Source organism: Galeopterus variegatus, unplaced genomic scaffold (assembly GCF_000696425.1).
Source record: "Galeopterus variegatus unplaced genomic scaffold, G_variegatus-3.0.2 Scaffold411, whole genome shotgun sequence".
NCBI lineage: Eukaryota > Metazoa > Chordata > Mammalia > Dermoptera > Cynocephalidae > Galeopterus > Galeopterus variegatus.
Genome location: NW_007726522.1, coordinates 279114 through 298796, shown reverse-complemented (window position 1 = coordinate 298796; position 19683 = coordinate 279114). Strand labels below are relative to the sequence as shown.

General features: G+C 44.8%; 1 protein-coding gene across 5 annotated transcripts in view; it reads right to left on the bottom strand.

The window, feature by feature from the left end:
• The window catches only part of SLC5A11 (solute carrier family 5 (sodium/inositol cotransporter), member 11), a 76304-nt gene extending 56983 nt beyond the window's left edge, over nt 1-19321 (bottom strand). For 2 of the 5 annotated variants that reach the window (XM_008568459.1, XM_008568462.1), the window contains exons 1-2: nt 9254-9388; nt 4923-4994 (exon numbers count right to left, since the gene is read on the bottom strand). In XM_008568459.1, the coding sequence (XP_008566681.1) occupies nt 4923-4994; nt 9254-9388 (207 nt within the window). Of the gene's footprint in view, nt 1-4343; nt 4359-4922; nt 4995-9253; nt 9403-18753; nt 18961-19182 lie in introns of those variants that run through there. The other 3 variants (XM_008568460.1, XM_008568458.1, XM_008568461.1) reach the window with 3 other exon arrangements.
• Between the last annotated feature and the right edge of the window lie 362 nt (nt 19322-19683).

The following is a 19683-nucleotide window of genomic DNA, read 5'->3' as shown; positions in this document are numbered from 1 at the left end:
GAGGGTTGCGATCCCGTTGCCGGTCCCGGTCCGGTACGGGCGCGACACTGAGGGACACACACACACACAAAAAGCAAATAACCAACTTTTGGCTGTTGATTTTCTCTTGTTTTTCTATTCTCTGTTTTGTTTAATTCCACTTTAATCATTATTATTTTCTCCCTTCAGCTTGCTTTGGGTTCAGTTTGGTCTTCTTTTTCTAGTTTCAAGGTGATACACAGGTAATCGGTTTGACGTCTTTCTTCTTTTTAAGGATAGGCACTCAGTATAAATTTCTCTCTAAGCATTGTTTTAGCTGCACCCATAAGTTTTAATATGTTTCATTTTTGTTTCTGTCATCTCAAAGTATTTCCTAATTTCTCTTGTAATTTATTTTTTGACCTGCTGGTTATTTAGGAGTACACTGTTAATTTCCGTATATTTGTGAACCTCCTAAAAGTCTTTCTGCTGTTCATTCGTTATTTCACCTGCTCAAATGTAGTGAATATTTCATTTCATTTACTGTAGTTTCCAACTCCAGAATTTCAACTTTGTCCTTTTTAATAATTTGTATCACTTTATTGATATATTCTATTTGGCAAGACATCATTCTTATGATTTTCTTTAGTTGTCTAGACATGGTTTCTTTGAGTTCTCTGAACATATTAGAAAGAGTTGATTTAAGGTCTTTGTCTCATAAGCTCAGCATCTGGGCTTCCGCAGGGACACTTTCATTGATTGCTTCCCCCCTTTGTATGGTCTATATGTTCTTGTTTCCTTGCATGTCTCATAATTTTTTGTTAAAAGTAGACAATTAAATATCATGTGACAACTCTAGAAATCTGATTGTTTCCCACTTCTCGTGGTTTGCTGTTGCTGCTGCTGTTTCTGTCGCTACTATTTGTTCAGTGACTTTCTTGAACCAATTATATAAAGTCATGTGTGGTCACTGAAATCTATCCGGTTTACTGGATGCCTAATAACCAGATAGAGATTATCTTAAATGCCTGAAATTAATAACTCTCTCAGTCTTTCCCAAGGAGTTCTGTGCACATGTTGGAGCATCCTTTCAACACTCAGCCTGGCAGCTTACAATTCTACCCTAGTTTTCATTTACTGCTTGTGTAGAGCCTCAAGGTCAGCTAGAGGTGAGAGCTTAGAGCCTTTTTCCTGAGAGCATGTGCACAGCCCTGGACATGCACATGGCCTTCTTTATTTGTTTAATTAATTTATTATTATTATTTTTTATTTTGGTGAGCCTATTATTTGCCCCATCTGTCACCACCACTTCAGGCAACTGTGATGTTAAACAATTGTCATTGATTGTTTTTCACAAATGCCTCTGGAGAAAAGTTTATTCAAGCTGGGTAAGTTCTGAGTCAGGTCAAGTAAAGACAAGTGCTTCAAGTGGGTTTTCTAGGGAACTGCAAGATGGTAAAATAATGGTGATTCTCCAGCCCCACTCTGACCTCTCCAGTTGCTTCTAGGCTGGTGGTTTTCAAGATTATTGCACAGCTGAGGAGGACAAGGTGAAAAGAGGGCCAGGTACACCCCAAGCTCACTGCTCTTTCTGAGATCCAGCTGGTTTTCTTGAATTAATAAGTGTTCCTGGATTGTTGCAACATTTGGTTAATTTGCAGAGTTCTGAAAAAGTTGATTTTGATAATTTTTGCCAGTTCTTATCTCTTCTATGGAAGACTTTCAAAGATCTTTATTCTGCTGCTCCCAATGACACCACCCTGCACGCTCCTTTGACCTGTGACTGCTGCACTCTGCCCATAAAGAAACTGGCCTGGTCTATGCCACACTTTGACCAATGGAAGGTGGTGAAAGTAACACCATACAACTTCAAGGCCAAGGCTTTCACAGCCTGGCAACTTTCATTTTTGCCCCGTAAAGGCTGCTGGATGATGAGAGAGCATAGGGAGAGAGTAAAGTTCCCACATTCCAGCCATCCCTGCCAAAGCCCCCAAAATGTGGGTGAGGCCATCTTGGGTTCCCAGCCCAGCCCAGCCACCAACTAAACCTAGCTGTGTGAGTGAGTCTAGAGAAGAACAGCAGAGACACTGCCCAACCAATCCATGAAATCATTAGAAATAATAGACCGAAGCTGTTATAAGCCACTAAATTTGGGGGTGTTTTTTTAGGCAGCAATAGCTAACTGATGCACTCATTCCAAAGCCCATACTCTTAACCACATCTCCTTCATCTTGGATACCCCTCCTTGGGTAAGGAGGAAAGCAAAGGAGGCCCCCAACTTCCCTTTCCTTCCTGGCCTGGGGGAGGTGATCCAAGGAATATCAGCAAAGAAATGGTCCCAGAAGTGACACAAGGAAGCAGACACACCTGGGTAGGCTGTTGCATTCCTACTGAATGTTAGGAAATCCACCTCACTCATCAGAATAGATTCGCTAGACCAGCATTTCTTAAAATGATCATAGAGTACTTCTTTCATGGCTTTCTCTATATCTGTGTACCGCCTGCACTGCTATTAATATTTTACCTTAAGTTGACTTCTTTTAAAATAGATATATTAAATATATTTATTCACATATATTCTTATACATATAAACATGAGAGTACTTCAAAAAGTTTGTGGAAAAATAGAATTAAAAGAAAATACGAATCTTTCAAAAAACATTTTGAAGTACGCTTGTATACATGTCTATGTATATATGTTTCCATTTAAGGTTGTGATTTTATGCACATATTTAATATTTGGGTGTGTTTGTATATGTGTGTGTATGTATACATATACATACGTATAATCACAACCTTAAATGGAAAACCAGTATCACTTACTGTACACAGACATGTCTATGTATATATGTTTCCATTTAAGGTTGTGATTTTATGCACATATTTAATATTTGCATGTGTTTGTATATGTGTGTGTATGTATACATATACATACGTATAATCACAACCTTAAATGGAAAACCAGTATCACTTACTGTACACAAAAGAGCAGGGAACCATAAAAATAAAATGAAAAAATTTAAAAGTTATTAAAGTTTAGTTAGGTTCTCTGGACTGCTAAACACAGAGATTAGTCAGTGATAAGGTTGATAAAGGAATATTATTTGCAATGTGAGACTTTTTCTTTTATGTGGTCAGGAGGAGTGACAGAGAATAGGAAAGGGAATACTGTTCCCACTCTGTCATTTTACATTTTTTTAAGGCTGTGTCTGTGTACAACTGAAAATCCTTTTGGGGCCTGTTACTCACACTTTGGGGAACACGGCACTGGACTATAAGGTCCCTGAAGCTGAAGATGAGCTCATTGGTGTACGCCGTGTTTGGCATGGTGCCTGACGTATTCTTCAGGGAAGGTTTTTTTTTGAATGAGTTGGTTGAATATACAGCCCAAAGCATGTTGTTGGTGCCTTTTGATAATAGTGAGGTCATTGTCTTCAAACATTTCACTGACCAGAGGCTCAGATGCTTATTATCTCTCTGCACCTTAATCCCTTCATCTTTTGGACTTGCTGCAAATGGGAGCTGTCTTCCCTCTTACTGGTTCAAAAAGAGCTCCTAAGAAAACTATTATCCCTGATCCCTTACCCATGGCCCATGAAGTAGAGGCCTGCATGTGTGTGTGTGTGTATGTTTTGCAATACCCTTAGATCCATTTGAAAAGATATACCAATTGGCTTGTTGTATCTGTATTCTGTGTTCTCAACATCCCTTCCATCTTATCCTAGTAATGGCTTCTGGTTTTCCTTCAGACTCCAGTCCCTCTCATTTCTCATCACATTTGCCTCAGGGGAGGCTCCAGCTCAGGTGTTGAGCCTATGAGCCAGGCTTGAGCCAATCAGCACATCAAACTATCCTGGCCACAGTAATTGGCACAGGTAGAGGCATGAGATGGAATCTGACATGAGATGTGTTCCAGAAATACAGCCATGGAGGCAGTGTTCTTCCCATAGTGGGCTAGAACTTGAGAGGATTAAAGGTCCAGAGCAGTGTCTGCCATCTAGTTGCCATTAAGTTGAGCCTGTTTGGGAATAGCACCTGTCCAGAAGATTAGAAGCTGAGAGAGAGAGAGAGAGAGAGAGAGAGAGAGGTGATAGATGAAAGAGAGAGACAAATAGATGGAGAAACCAGGTCCTAATGATATCATTTGAGCCTCTGCACTCAGCCATACCTGAAACCAGCCCAACCTTAGATTTTTCCCTTAGGTGAGTTGATAAATTCTCTTTTTGTTTAAACAAATTTGAGTTGGAGCTGAGTCTTCTCTAGTTTAGACTGTGACTTCCAGACAACATGGAACCAAAGAGTCCTCAGAGAGCAAAGGCTGGACAGAATTTGAGCACTTGAAGATTCCTAGAAAAGTGACTTGAATTGAACCAAAGACCACTTACTGGCCACCACATCATGTCCCCGCCAGCCAAGAAGTAGCCTTTCACTGTGTCTCTTTTGGTTTTCACTGTGGACTGAAAGAAAGAAGTGGGTTGGGTGAGGGAAAATGTTAGTGATCAGAGGTATCCCAAAATGGCCTAGGCCCTGGCCATTGTGAATTGGGGGAGCCAAGGGGGCCAGATTTGGATATCAAGTATATTTTGTTCTACCCATGGGTTTTAAGAAAACTTTAATTTGAATGTCATTGAGGAGGAGAGAGAGAGAGAGAGAGAGAGAGAGAGAGGTGATAGATGAAAGAGAGAGACAAATAGATGTAGAAACCAGGTCCTAATGATATCATTTGAGCCTCTGCACTCAGCCATACCTGAAACCAGCCCAACCTTAGATTTTTCCCTTAGGTGAGTTGATAAATTCTCTTTTTGTTTAAACAAATTTGAGTTGGAGCTGAGTCTTCTCTAGTTTAGACTGTGACTTCCAGACAACATGGAACCAAAGAGTCCTGAGAGAGCAAAGGCTGGACAGAATTTGAGCACTTGAAGATTCCTAGAAAAGTGACTTGAATTGAACCAAAGACCACTTACTGGCCACCACATCATGTCCCCGCCAGCCAAGAAGTAGCCTTTCACTGTGTCTCTTTTGGTTTTCACTGTGGACTGAAAGAAAGAAGTGGGTTGGGTGAGGGAAAATGTTAGTGATCAGAGGTATCCCAAAATGGCCTAGGCCCTGGCCATTGTGAATTGGGGGAGCCGAGGGGGCCAGATTTGGATATCAAGTATATTTTGTTCTACCCATGGGTTTTAAGAAAACTTTAATTTGAATGTCATTGAGGAGACGTAATCTCTCCGGGTCAAGAAAGCCCCTACCACTCTCTGCCTCCCACTTGTATGACAATTTACTTGGTCTTCCCACACATTTGAGTTTTAGACTCATGGCTTGTCTATGATAGTTCATAATGGATACCATTTATTGTTTACTATGTGCCGGACACCATGATAAGCATTTTATAAGCACAATCTCATTTTAATCTTTACCGACTCTCATGAGGTTGGTATCATTATGCCAACCTGACAGATGAAGAGACTGAGGCTCCTGTCTTAGTCTGTTTGTGCTGCCATAACAGAGTACAGTAGCCCACCCCTTATCTGTGGTTCTGTTTTCTGCAGTTTCAGTTACCCACAGCCCACAAAGATTAAATGGAAAATTCTGGAAATAAACAATTCATCAATTTTAAATAGTGTGCCATCCGGAGTATTGTTATAATTTTTCTGTTTTATTATTAGTTATTGTTGTTAATCTCTCACTGTGACTATTTATAAATGAAACTTTATCATAGGTATGTATGTATAGGAAAAAACATAGTATATACAAGGGTACTTCAAAAAGTTTGTGGAAAATGGAATTGAAATATAATACAAATCTTTCCATGAACTTTTAAAAATATTCTCATTTAGAGTTTGGTATTATCTGCAGTTTTAGGCATCCACAGAGGGGTCTTGGAACATATCCCCCTGCAGATAAGGGGGGATTATTTTACCTGAGAGTGAGTAATTTATATACAACAGAAATTTGTCTCTCACAGTTCTGCAGGCTGGGAAGTCTAAGGTCAAGGTGCTGGCAGGTTTGGTGTCTGGTGATGGCCTAATCCTCATAGATGTTACCTCCTCTGTGTGACACATGGCAGAAGAGTAGAAGGGTGAAAGAGGTCTGGCTAGTTTCCTTACTCTTCTATAAGAGGACATTTACGAGGACAGAGCCCTCATGACTTAATCACCTCCTAAAGATACTACCTCTTAATACTATCATGTCGGCAATTAAGTTTCAACATATGAATCTTGTCGGACACACTCAGACCATAGAAACTCAGAAGTAAAGTCACTTATCTAGTGTCACATTTCTAGACAGTGGCAGGGCTGGAAATTCAATCCCAGGTCAGCCTGATTTTGGAGCCCATCCTCTTAGCTGGGCTACAAAACCATCTTTAGGAGGGGTGAGCTTCCTGTCATTGAAAGTGTTTTAGTAGAGAAATTTTGGCAACAAAGTAGCTTTTGTAACTTCAGATAAGTTGTGTAACTTCTTTGAGCCTCTGGGTGCAGATGTTGGTGATGGGATTTCTACTCTGGATAGGAGACGGCATGAAATGGTACCTTTTCAGCCCTGCAAATGATCTTGCCATAGAAAACAGCCTCTGTGACTCCTTCCTGCTGAACCCTGGCATGGGAAGTATTTTCTAATAAAGAACTCCTTGTGCTGAAAGGGGTATGATGAGAATCACCTAAGTCCAGGGCTCCCTAAACCAGTGATAAATCAGAGTTACCTGGTTCTCTTGGGAAAATACAGATTCCCAGGACCTCTGACCCTCACTTGAACTCAAACCCTACCTCTAACCCCGATCCCAAGTCTGTCTGACTCAAAAGCCCTTACTCTTAACATCTCATCCATCTCTGCATGTCCTATGAAGGTAGGGAAGCAGACGAAGGTCAGATCCTTAGTCTTTGAGATATGTAGCACTTTTCTTCCCTTCTTGGCCCAAAGGAGGGACAAATGATCTACAAATAGTCAGCCCTAAGTGGGCACACCTCAGTTTCAAGTCTCTTATACCAGGTGACCTGAAAATCAGACAGCACCGTCCTTATCTCAAAGTTACCAATATCTTTAATATATAAAGAGCTCTTAGAAATTGATAAGAAAAAGAGCAAGAACCTAACAAAAATGGGCAAAAGCTACTAAACTATAGTTCACATAAAAGAAACATAGGGACTGGCCAGTTAGCTCAGTTGGTTAGAGCATGGTGTTATAATGCCAAGATCAAGGGTTCAGATCCTCGTACCAGCCAGCCACACACACACAAAAAAAGGAAATATGTAGCTCTCTGCATGTCCTATGAAGGTAGGGAAGCAGACGAAGGTCAGATCCTTAGTCTTTGAGATACGTAGCACTTTTCTTCCCTTCTTGGCCCAAAGGAGGGACAAATGATCTACAAATAGTCATCCCTAAGTGGGCACACCTCAGTTTCAAGTCTCTTATACCAGGTGACCTGAAAATCAGACAGCACCATCCTTATCTTAAAGTTACCAATATCTTTAATATATAAAGAGCTCTTAGAAATTGATAAGAAAAAGAGCAAGAATCTAACAAAAATGGGCAAAAGCTACTAAACTATAGTTCACATAAAAGAAACATAGGGACTGGCCAGTTAGCTCAGTTGGTTAGAGCGTGGTGTTATAATGCCAAGATCAAGGGTTCAGATCCTCGTACCAGCCAGCCACACACACACACAAAAAGGAAATATGTAGTGGATTGAATTATGTCCCCCCAAACTCACTGAAGCTTGAATTGTGTCCCCCAAGTTTTATGTATTAGAAACCTAGCCCCCACTGTGACTGTTAAGAGGGTGGAAATCCTGTTAAGGTGGAGCCTTGAAGAAATGATTGGATTGTAGGACTGTGCGGTAGTGAATGGATTAATAATGGTGGCCAGGGGTGTGGTGCTGAGGTCTTTGAAAGGAGAGTGAATGAGGAGGCTACTCTCTCTTCTCTCTCTGCTTCCACCATCTTGCAATGTGAGACCCGTGGGTCACTGTCACCACCACCAGATGGACTTTGGACTTCCCAGCCTCAGAAACTGTAAGCAATAAATTTCATTTTCTTATAAATTATCCAGTTCCAATTATTTTGTTATAAGCAACAGAAATAGACTAATACAAAATGTAAGTGGTCCTTAAACATATATGTGTGCCCAGTCTCATTCATTACAAGGTATTAATAATACATTGAGATATCATTTTCCCCTGTCAGTCTGACAGAAATGAAAAAGTTTGACAATGTACTGTGGGCAAGGATATGATAAAACAGACTTTCTCACACATTGCTGATGTGTGTGCAGATCGGCACTGCAGCTAAGCCGAGCGATGGACACAAACTAGCATAATTACAAGTGTGTAAACTCTTTAACCTGACAATTAGGCTACACTCCAAAATAATGAGTATACAAGGCTTGTCTATTACAGCATAATCTGTAACAGTAAGAGATGGGAAACAATCCAAATGGCCTCAGCAGGAGACTGGTTAGATAAATTACAGTATGATTATCTAATGGAATATCGTCCAACTTTTAAGAAAAAAAAGGGTGCTTTCATGTACTGATATGAAAATATATCTAAGAGAAACTAAGTGAAAAACAGCAAGGTAAAAAACAGTATGTATAATAAACTACCTTCTGTTTAAGAAAGATAGATGAGGCTGGCCGGTCAGCTCAGCTGGTTACAACACGGTGTTGACAACACCAAGGTCAAGGGTTCAGATCTCCATACCGGCCAGCCACCAAAAAAAAAGAAAGACAGAAATATACATATTAATATTTGCTTGGATTTGCATAAAGAAACTGGAAGCATACACTAATGTATTAACAAGCTAATAATAGTGGTTACCTGTGGAGGAAAGGGAAGTAGTGAGACTTTTCACAGTATGTCCTAAGTTATTTTTAGTTTTGAACCATGTGTTGCCTTTAACATTTTTTCTTTAAATTAAAGAAGAAAGAAAGAAAAGAGCATTGGCTTCAAAGTAAAGGAGTTATGGATTCTAACCCCAGCCTCCTAACTTACTAACAGGGTAAGAAACTTCAATTCTTTGAGCCTCAGTTTCCTTGTCTGTGAAAAGGCTATAGCAATAGTAATATTGTCTTCTTCATAGGGGCCTGTGGAAATTACACGAGATAACATAAGTGAGAATGCTTACAAGGGGCCTAACACATAGTCGATACCCAATGCATTTTTAAAGTTTTAAAGTTCCGATTACGACCTTGAGCTAGTTTCCTCCTCTCAGCCTGTGTCTTATCTCCAGAATGATGGAGTTAGCTCCCAGCCTCAAGCCAGACATTTCCTTCTCTCCCCATCCCCCAGCCCCCAGTGACTTACCCACAGTCCAACAGCCAGGACAAAGAGGAAGTACAGGACCAGCACTGCAATGTCACCTGGCTCCAGGCTCTTCTGGGGAAACGCCTCCAGGAGGTCCGACTGTGGGGACGGAGGGCTGGTGGTGCCGCTCTCCATGGTACTGAATGAACGCCCTCGCTGCTGCGGAAGAGCAAACGCTTGTCAGGTGCCAGATCCGGGAGTCACTCTTCTCGCCCTTTCTGTAGCTGCCCTGGGGCATCCAAGAAAGAGGACCCATGTGGAGGGATGTGTGGTGGAGAAAGATCTTCAGGAAGACAGACCCATCCGCCCAGTCATCTATCCATCCACTCACTCTTTCCTTCGACAAATATTTACAATGAAGACACGTCAAATCCACAGTTGATTTATACCAATTCCACCACTTACTTGGCAAAATATAAAGAAAAATAATTTAAATAGTACAGATGGTTTCAGCATCCTCTTCCACTTAGAAAGCACATGTCTGGGAGTGAGAGGAAACTGAGACACCTCAGTCCCTGCTTCCAAAGGACATTATAGCTGGGTGAGGTTCAAGCCAAAAACTTTGTCTGAGGCTCAGCCAGACACTACAATCTTACTCCAATGCTGAATATGCCCCACAAACTGCAGTATTAAATAAGCATCTATATTGCACCTACTATATGCCAGGCACTATTCTAAGTGCTTCCTAACCTGCAAAGTGGGGACTATTGTTGTTATTCCCATTTTACAAATGGCTAAGTTGAGGCACAGAGAAGTAAGTAACTCTCCCAAGGTAATACAGTTCAATTGATGGAGATGGGATTTGAACCCAAACAACCTTGCTCTAGAATCCATGCTTTGAATCACTTTCCTAAACTGTTTGTCAGTATACTGCACTTCCATGGGCAATTGAGGGGATTCCTGTATTAAGCAAAATAATGGCCCCTCAAGGATGTTTATAGCTAATCAGCAGGACCTGCAAATACGTTGTCACATGGAAAAGGGCATTGAGAATTAAGGTTGCTAGTCAGCTGACCTTAGTAGTAAGGGGATAACTGGATTGTTTGGATGGGCCTAATGTAATCACAAGAAAAGATGGAATCAGAAGAGAGAACCAGACAGCAGCACGAGAAGGATTTGACTCAACATTGCCAGCTTTGAAGATGGGGTAACGGGGCCATGAGCCAAGGAATGCAGGTGGCTTCTAGAAGCTGATAAAGGCAAATTAGCAAGTTATCCTCTACAGCATCCAGAAGGAAATTAGTCCTGGTGCATGTTGATTTTAGCCCAGTAGATCCCTTTAGCACTTCTGACCACTTGAACCGTAAGATTATAAACTTGTGTTGTTTTAGTCACTAAGTTTGTGGCAATTTGTTACAGCAGCAATCAGAAACTAATAAAATCCCCAAGGGTGATTTTTGACTATAAGTGATTAGAGCATCAATTTATTCCTGTGTTAAAAATGTGCACCTCCACTCTGTGTCAGCCTCAGGGTGTTCATGAATAGAAATATTCAGTCTCCACTTCCCCCACTGGATGCACAGCCCAGAAATGGGACAAATCTACACATAGATAATAATCACAATGTGATGTTCCATATCTTGGAGGTACACAGAGACAGACATGTTAAGAATTCAAGCTCAAAAGCCATACACCTGACGCCACCATTTACAAACCTAAGAACTTGGAAAAGTTCCTTAATCTCTGCAAAAAGGGGCAATATGAGTTCATGAATGTTGTAGACACTATTACTACCACTACTAATATTACTACTATTTTCTACAGGTGTAGTGAGGGAAGGATCACCTGATTTCATGTGGAGGAATCCAGAAGGTAGCACATAATCTGGGTTTTGGAGAATGAGTGGGGAGCATTTCAGGCAAAAGCAGACAGAGATGCAGATCAGCACGGCATGTTTAAGGGACCACCAGATTCTTGCCTGAGCATTAAGTAAGGTTGTGGGAAGGGACACAGGAGGGGAGGATAGTCAGATATGAAGGAGACAGATTCTACCAGCCCCTTGATGCCATTCAAAAAATTTTATAAGGTTCTCAACCTGTTGGACATCATCCCCGGTTTTTATAAAAAAAATTTTGCAACACCCCTTTTACTGAATACTGAAATAAAATTCATAATTAATGCAATGTACTACACACATCATTAAAAATAAATAAATACAGTATTCTAACTGTAGTATAAAAGGTATAAATTCATGATAAAACAATGAATGCCTCAAGATGTAAACACTTTCATCCAACTCCACTAGAAGATTCAAAGGGTAATCTGATGCTTTTGCCTATCATACAGAGTAAGTTTTGGATTTAAAAGAAAAAAGAAAATCAGAAGCCATTCCATTCCAGAAGCACAGAATAATTAAAGAGTTAATCTACAGGGGAACCCCAGAATAGAAACAATTATAAATGTTTAAATTTGCAAAAATGTTTCATGATATTAAATGCTATGAAGAAGCCGAAGCAAGTGTCATGATACACCACATTTTTAATTTGAGAGAGAGTCCTCTGAAAAACATTTGAGACAATGTTATGAACATGAAAAGCAGGTACATTTTTTAAGTTTAAAAAAACCCAAACCTCTAACACTTTGTGTTGTATGTACACTGGAGGTGAGTTCTAGACTCACATAACTATAACATGTTTTTTGCCCGCATGAATGTCTGGTAGGAATCTTCATCATACAGGGCAGTTCTGTGCATTTCAGGATGTCTAGTATCTCTGGCCTCCACCCACTGAATGCCAGAAAGTACATCCAAATCATCGTGACAACCAAAAATGGGCTTATAAATTTCAGGACATCTCCTGAAAGGCAGCAACATCTCCATTGCACACCTCTGCTCTAGGTTAAGGATGCCGTTGAAGAATTTTTAATAAGAAAGTGGTATGATCAGATGGGGGGGCTGGACTAGAGGCGAGAAGGTGGGAGGAAGGTTATTCTGAAGGTAATGACTGAGGCTTGGGATGATACATGGGGAGGGGTCAGAGGGAGTGAATTAGAGAAGTAATTTGGAGTACGAATCAACAGGACTTGGTGATTGACAGGGTACGTGAGGGAGAGGAAGAGTTGGGGAACAGTTTCCTGCTTCTGATCAGAGCTGCCCAAAGACAGAAAGGCCTAGCTGCCTGGGAAGGATGTTCCTCGTCCTTAGAGAAGGGTTTCTCATCCTCAACGCTATTGACATTATGGACTGGATAATTCTTTATTGTGGGATACCATGAGTTAAATGTATCCCCCAAAAGTTCATGTATTGGAAACTTAATCCCCACTGCAACAGTGTTAAGATGGTAGGAAATCCTGTTACTGTAATTGAAAGGCAGGGACTTTGGGAGGTGATTAGATTGTGAGGACTGTGCCCTGGTGAAAGGACTGATCTATTCACAGAGGAACGGGTGTGGTGCTGATGGCTTTATAAGGAGGGCGAGTGAACAGGTTAGCTCTCTTGCTCAGCCCATTCTTGCCACGTGACACCCTGCATCACTGTGGTGATTGCCACCGAAAAGAAGGCCCTCACCAGATGCGCCCCCTGGACTGTGTACTTCCAGCCTTCAAACTTAAGAAATAAATTTTATCTTCTTTATATACTACCCAGTTTCAGGTATTCTGTTATAAGCAACAGAAACAGACTAATATAGATGGGCTGTCCTGTGCATTGCAGGATATTTAGCAGCAGTCCTGGTAACTACTCACTAGATGTCAGTAGCACTGTCCCCCAAGCTGTGACAGCCACAAATGCTCCCCTAGGTGCAAAATCTGCCTCCCTTGAGAACCACTGTCTTAGAGGCATGAAGAAGAAGCTGGATCTCACTTAGAGAAGACGTCTGGGGCAATGGCTTTGGGCACTTAGTGATCTCTAAGTCTCCTTCTCATGCCAAGTGTGGCTTTGAGCTTCTCTCCCTAGGGCAGGGCCTTGCTCATGTTCCTGTTGTGAGGATATCCACAGCTTCTGAGACCTGGGACATGGTGGCCATCTCTAAGGAAGAGAAGACCCAGGCACCCATTGATCCATAGCATTTATGGAGAGGAAAGACAGAAGGAAGGGAAGAAAGAAGGAAGAAAAGACAGACCCACCAGTATTGGGCAATCCTATCTCTATCATCTACTATAATGCAGGAGTACGTAGCAAAAGCCAAAATTCCAGCTTGGATCACTCCTCACCTCTTTGAGCCTCACTCAGGTCTAGGTATTTGTCATCTGTAAAATGGCATGATAATACCAATCTCACTCAAGATCTCTGTGCGAGAAAGTGAGAGGGGAAGACTGGAGTTGGAGACTCCTGAGGTGAGAGCGGAGGCTCACAAAGGAGGTTGCAGCCAGGAAAGACAGGCTCTGCAGACGTGGGAGGAGGGGGCTAGAGGGCCCTTATGGGCTGTCTCAAGGGTGAAGACCCCATAAGTAGGTGATGTTCTTATTGCATGTTACGGGTGAGGAAGTTCTGGCTCAGAGAGGTTCAGCATCATGTCCAAAGTCACACAGCTGATGAGTAGCTAAGCCGGGACTCGAAGCCAGTCTGCCTGATTTCAGAGCCTCTGTTCACACACTACAACCTGCTGCTTCTGAAACAGGGCACTTTGGGGAAGATGAGGATTAGAAGTTCAGGAGGTAGAATATATATAAATACAGGAAGCACAGAAGCGTAGGTCGGGATTGATGCTGGATTGGGGAGTGGGACAGATTGTTCTAGAACTCTGCAGGTCTGGAAGTGATGAAGGGGAGGATGGAGGGTGGAGGGGCAGCGGCTGACTGAAGAGCCTGCCCTGCCCTGTCCCCTGCCCCGTCCCCAGCCCCTCCCCCTTCCAGACCTCTGCCTGCCAGGCACCAAGCCTGGTGGGAGCCACTCGCAGCAGCAGATAAACAAGTTATTCATCACCGCTTTCGATCCGAGCAGCCAGGGCAGGCTGGCACCAATTCCAAGCTCTTCCTGAGCCCCAGGGAGGTGGGCCCCTGCCAGGGTCCTGGAGGGACTTGGCTCCATCCTCACAGTGGGAATAAGAGCATCAGCCAGAGACGCTGCCGAACCCAAGGGCTGCTGCCTCTGCCACAGGCTCCCAGGCGGGGCCACAATGTGCTGCTGCTTCCACAGAGACACACTGAAGGTGAAACGTTACAATTTCCACCTGCATGCCAGGCATGGAGCTCACGTGTCCTTTCATTTCATCCTTGTCAGCCCCATGAGGCCAACGCTATAACACCTCCATTTCGCAGATGGGAAACAGAGGCATGAAGAGGTGAGAGTGAGCTGGGTTCAGGCCCTGCCTGTGCCACTTGTTGTGAGGTCACAGTAAATGCCAGAGGTGGGATTTGAACCCAGGTTCTGAACCGAAGCTTGTTGTGTTACCTGGCACTGGCCGGTCTGTCCTCCTTTCCTCCCTTCCTCCTGCCCTTCTCTCCTTAGTTCTCTCCTTCTCCCCCTCTGTTTCTGTTTCTTTTCTGCAAGCATTTATTAGGCACCAACTGTGCACCAGGCTCTGTGCTAGGCTCTGGGGACTTGGTGGAACACTTACTAGTCACCATCTGTGTACCAATCTGTGGACTAGGCCCTGGGGGCTCCATGGAACAAACATTTATTAGTCACCAACTGTGCACCAGGCTCTGTGCTAAGCCCTGGGGACTCAGTGGAACAAACATTTATTAGGCACCAGCTGTGTGCCAAGCTCTGTGCTTGGCATGGAGGACAAAGCAATGGGAAAGGCAGACCTGGTCCCGTGCTCATGGGTTTCCATCCCAGCCCCTTGCAGCACAGCATGTGCCCAGGACCACTGAGTGAAATGACACCAAGCACCCTCTGCTCCTTACACCCTGACTCTCCCCCTGCCGGCCTCAGGAGGGCCCACTGGGGTGGGCTCCTGCTCACCTCTTGTGAGGAGCCCTCCCTGTGTGAGAGCAGGGTTGACGGCTGCCTGTGGTGTGACAAAGCCTTTGTTGGCCAGTAGAATGCCCTGCCTTTAGTCGCCTGTTGGTCAAAGCACAAAAGGAAGCTCAGTCAAGCGGAGACTGCTCTGGCCCTTTCCTTTTGTCCATTTATGTAATTTGCAGTGGTAGATGTGAAAATTTTCCATGCTCTGGTGCAAGGAAAGGATTGGGAAACAGCTTCATGGGACATGGGACACAGGACACCCTGGCCCTTTCCTTTTGTCCATTTATGTAATTTGCAGTGGTAGATGTGAAAATTTTCCATGCCCTGGTGCAAGGAAAGGATTGGGAAACAGCTTCATGGGACATGGGACACAGGACACTGGTGGGTGGGGGGCTTCGATTGTATGACTGCATTTTGTTTCTTAAGCTGACTCCCGTGTGTGCACCCACCAGCAAAGGTGACATTAGTTTTTATAACTTTTGTGCACCTGAAACATCTCATAGTGAAAGAAAAAGGAGAGAAACAGAACAAGATTTACAGCATAAAACCATCCATGTGCATTAGAAATTCTCAAAGACACAAAATAGTATTACTAAGTATTTTGCTAGGATGCAGGTGTATTTGCCAAGGAATATCAAACACACTAGAAGGGGTGGCAAGAGTTGGGGTGGCAGGGAGAGAGGAAAAGAGAGAAAGAAACAGAGAAGAGAGGAAATTCCCTGCACAGACCAAAGGTGACAATGACCATCAAATTACAAATTTTAATTATGGGCAAAAGGCTTTCCAGGAAATAGATGTGTTGTGATTGTAAAGATTTTAGAACAGCACTGCCCCAGCTCAGATCCCTGCTCTACCTCCTGTTAGGTCTGTGATCTTGAGCAAATACCCTCTGTGAGGCTCAGTTTCCCCATCTGTAAAATGGGCATAACAATCAGACATATGTCACAGGCTTGTTAAAAGCATTAAGCAAGTTCATTATATAATGCAATTAGGTATAGGATACTTGGTCTGTCCCTGTCCTTATAAAACCACTAAAACAAAAACAAAAGCCTGGACTTTGTAGTCAAGCATACCTTGGCCACTTACTTAGTGTGAATCGCATTGTCAACACACAGCACCCCTAAACGGTCAGGTCTCTGATTAACCCCATTAAACAGGTGAGAAAAACAAAGCTGAGGCCTGGCCCAAGGCCACGCCCCTGGTAAATGACTGAACCGGGGCTCCACCCCAGCTTTCTCTCGAGCTCCTGCTGCGCTCCAAGGCACATGGACCTCTGGCAGGGAAAATTCCACAAGTGAGAACAAGGACTGGGCCCCACCTCCCAGGCTGGAGGCCAATCACACCCTGTCCTACTCCTCCTTTGTGGTCACCTGAGGAGGAGGGCACTGCACTCTCCAAGCTGGGCTTTTGCCTGAGCCCAGGGAGGCTGGTGGTGGAGGCCGCCCATCCAGAGGGAGAGGAGCAATTCTGTCAGGCGGGCTGGAGGCCAATCACACCCTGTCCTACTCCTCCTTTGTGGTCACCTGAGGAGGAGGGCACAGGGAGGCTGGTGGTGGAGGCCGCCCATCCAGAGGGAGAGGAGCAATTCTGTCAGGCAGAGAGGAGCTGTCAGGGCCTAGACCTGCAGAAGGAAGGAGGTGAACAGCTGCCTCTGGTCTTGTCAGCCAGTCGATGCTATGGGGCTCATTAGGAACAGGTTTCCAGAAAAAGGTGGAGAGGACAGATTCCAGGACTCTGAGCTGAAGCAGAGCCAGGATCATCTCCAGCCCAGTAAGAAGAGCCGTAGCTCTGGTAATTTGGAAAGAAATTCTAGGCATGGTAAGGCAGGGCAGCTTTCCCCAAATGGTCCACAGAAGGGTAACATGTGTCCAGTGAGTGCAGGGGACTGAAGTGGCATCGACTCCACTCCCTTCCTCCACTTGCTTTCAGGATGACCTTGTCCCATGATTCCTAGAGAGAACAGACATCACCAGAGCAGCTTCTGAGCCCAGACCTGTCCATCCAAATGCCAGCGTGGCCTCTCTCATGGATGCCCAGTAAACATCTCACACTTAACACGTGCGAGTTAGAGATCTCGCTCCTCAGCCCCCAGCTTCTTCCGGTCTCCCCCATGTCCTTCACTCACTACTCACGCCAGAAACCTGAAAATCAGCTGGAAGTTGCTCATTCATTCATTCACTCACTCAGCAAGTGGTCTGTGAGCACCTCTCTGTGCCAGACACTGCATCTAAACACCAACGATCCACGGTGCACAAACATATGATCAAAGAATTTATTGTGTCTCTCTTTCAACTCCAAGAATCTATTCACTGCTAATTCCATCCTCTCTGCTTCCCAAACATAACTCAAATTCATCCATTTCTCCTCACCTTTACTGCTGTGGCCCCAGCCCACGTCACTATCACTTCTGTAATGAGCACTTCTGTAATAGCCCACGTCACTATCACTTCTGTCTCTTGCCTCCCTTCAGAAAGAAGCCAGAGACATCTCCAAAGATACCTCAGGTCAGATCATTTCCCTGTGCACAATGTCTCCACTCCAGCCTCCTCGCACACTGGCCTTCTTTCTGTTCCTTGACCACTGTCTCTGGCCTCAAGGTCTTTGCCTTTCTGTTCCCTCTGCCCAGGATGCTGTTCCCTATCCTCTTTGCTTGGCAAATTCCTAATCATCCTTTAGATGTCAGCCTCCTGTACATCCCCAAAGGAGCCCTCTCCTGCCCTCACTCCAAACTGGGTCCCCAAGTTATTCACTGTCATTGCGAACGTGACTTCTCACCACGGTTTCACCAAACAAGCACTCGATTTGTAGGGTTCTCTTGTGATCTCTTGTCTCCACTGCACTGTAGGCTCCACAAATGCAGGGACCTTGTCTGTCCTCCTCATGTTGTGTCCCCAAAGCAGGCCCTCAATAAACACTGGTACGACAAACAAATGTGGGAATTAGGGAGCCTTTGCTGTAGACTTGGGCAAAATGTGAGCTCCCAAGGAAAGAGTGGCGTTTTTCAGTCATCCCCGAGATGCCCTTTGGGGGAGGGCACCTCTACCAACCGCTTCCCCAGAATTACTCAGCAGAACACCATTCAAGAACCACTGATATTGTGGCTAAGTTCGTCATGGTCATGGGAGTTGAGTTTCAGCTTGGCCACTTACTATCGCTGTTACTTAATGGCTCTGAGGCTCTGTCTGTGAATTATGGTGACTATGCCAGTGCGATGAGATCCAGGATGTGAAACTCTCTGCACGTGCCAGGAATGGACCCGTGAAAACATAGATTTGGCTGCAGCTCGCAGCCGCTGCAGCGGTAGCAAAACGTGCCTCTAGCTTTGTGTGGTTTCTGTAGCTACATTCACCTCTGTTGTCACTTGGATCCTTATACATTACACCTGTGAGCTGTTGCAGGTGTCACGTTCCCATTTGACAGAAAAGGAACCTGAGGCTCAGTGAGGGAAAATGTTTGGCTCAATGTCCTTGAACTTGGCTAAGCTGAAGCTCTGGGAGCCATGCCCAGCCACAGTGCCCACCCCCCAAAACACACTCCCCCACCCCTGTGGTTCACAGCTGGAGTCCTTCTGCCAGTGCTGTCTTTTTGTCCCCAGACAGGCTTCCCAGTTTGGAGAGTGGGTACCCCTTGGAGGGACAGGGCAGTGTCTTACCTTATTCTAGATGCAGGGCTCACCTGCCCTGGGGACAGCCGGTGGCTTCTGAGGCAGAGGGAGGCAAAGGAGGCTGTGAGAAGGGAGACTCCTGGACCCCTCTCCCTTTGCAGCTGAGAGCTTCAGAGGACAGTGGTGACCCTCCCTCTTGTATGCCTGCTGCTGAGAGAGCCTCCAAGCAGGTCAAACTCCAAACTCCAGCCTCAGCTGCAGCAGGAATTAAAGGAAGCATGAATGATCTCCCCAGGGGCAGAGGAGAGGCCCGGGACCCAGCCAGGAACCCTTGAACTCTGAGCAGGCCCCCGTGGGGCAGGCGGCCTGCCCTGCACTGTGCCCATGCCGCCTCCATCATGGCCCTCACCTGGCAGGGGCGGGTGGCAGGGAGGGGGGAAGACGCGGGAGCACAGGGCACTGGCCTTCTTCACTCACCCACTCTCCTCTGTCCCGCCTCCACGCTGGGGACAGGCAGGCTTGGGACCAGCTGGAAGGAGGGGGAGGAGAGATGCTGGCGGGGGATGCAGGGGATAAAGAGAAAGTGCCCAGGAGGGACTAAGAGCCACAGTCCTCATCCCTGCGACAGCAGCAGCAACCACTGGCTTGTCCGGCCCTTCTGCATGCACTCTCCTGAACAAGGCAGGGCAAAGAGGGGGCATCTGGAGCCCGAAGAAACTGTCAGGAGTGACCAAGCCATGACCAGGGGCCCACATCGTGCCCAGGAGACCAGGAAAGCTGGGGGGTGGGGGGGAGGTGATGGGCACAGCAAAGGCTTTTGCCAGGTGCTCAGAGCATCAAACATTTAAAAAAAAATAATTACCAGCATTTGAAAACCAAGACACTTGAAACACAGTTCTGGATTTCCCACTTTCCCAGAACAATGTGAGGATCTGGACAGCCCAGGCCCACACCACACATGACAGCACCAGCTGGAGC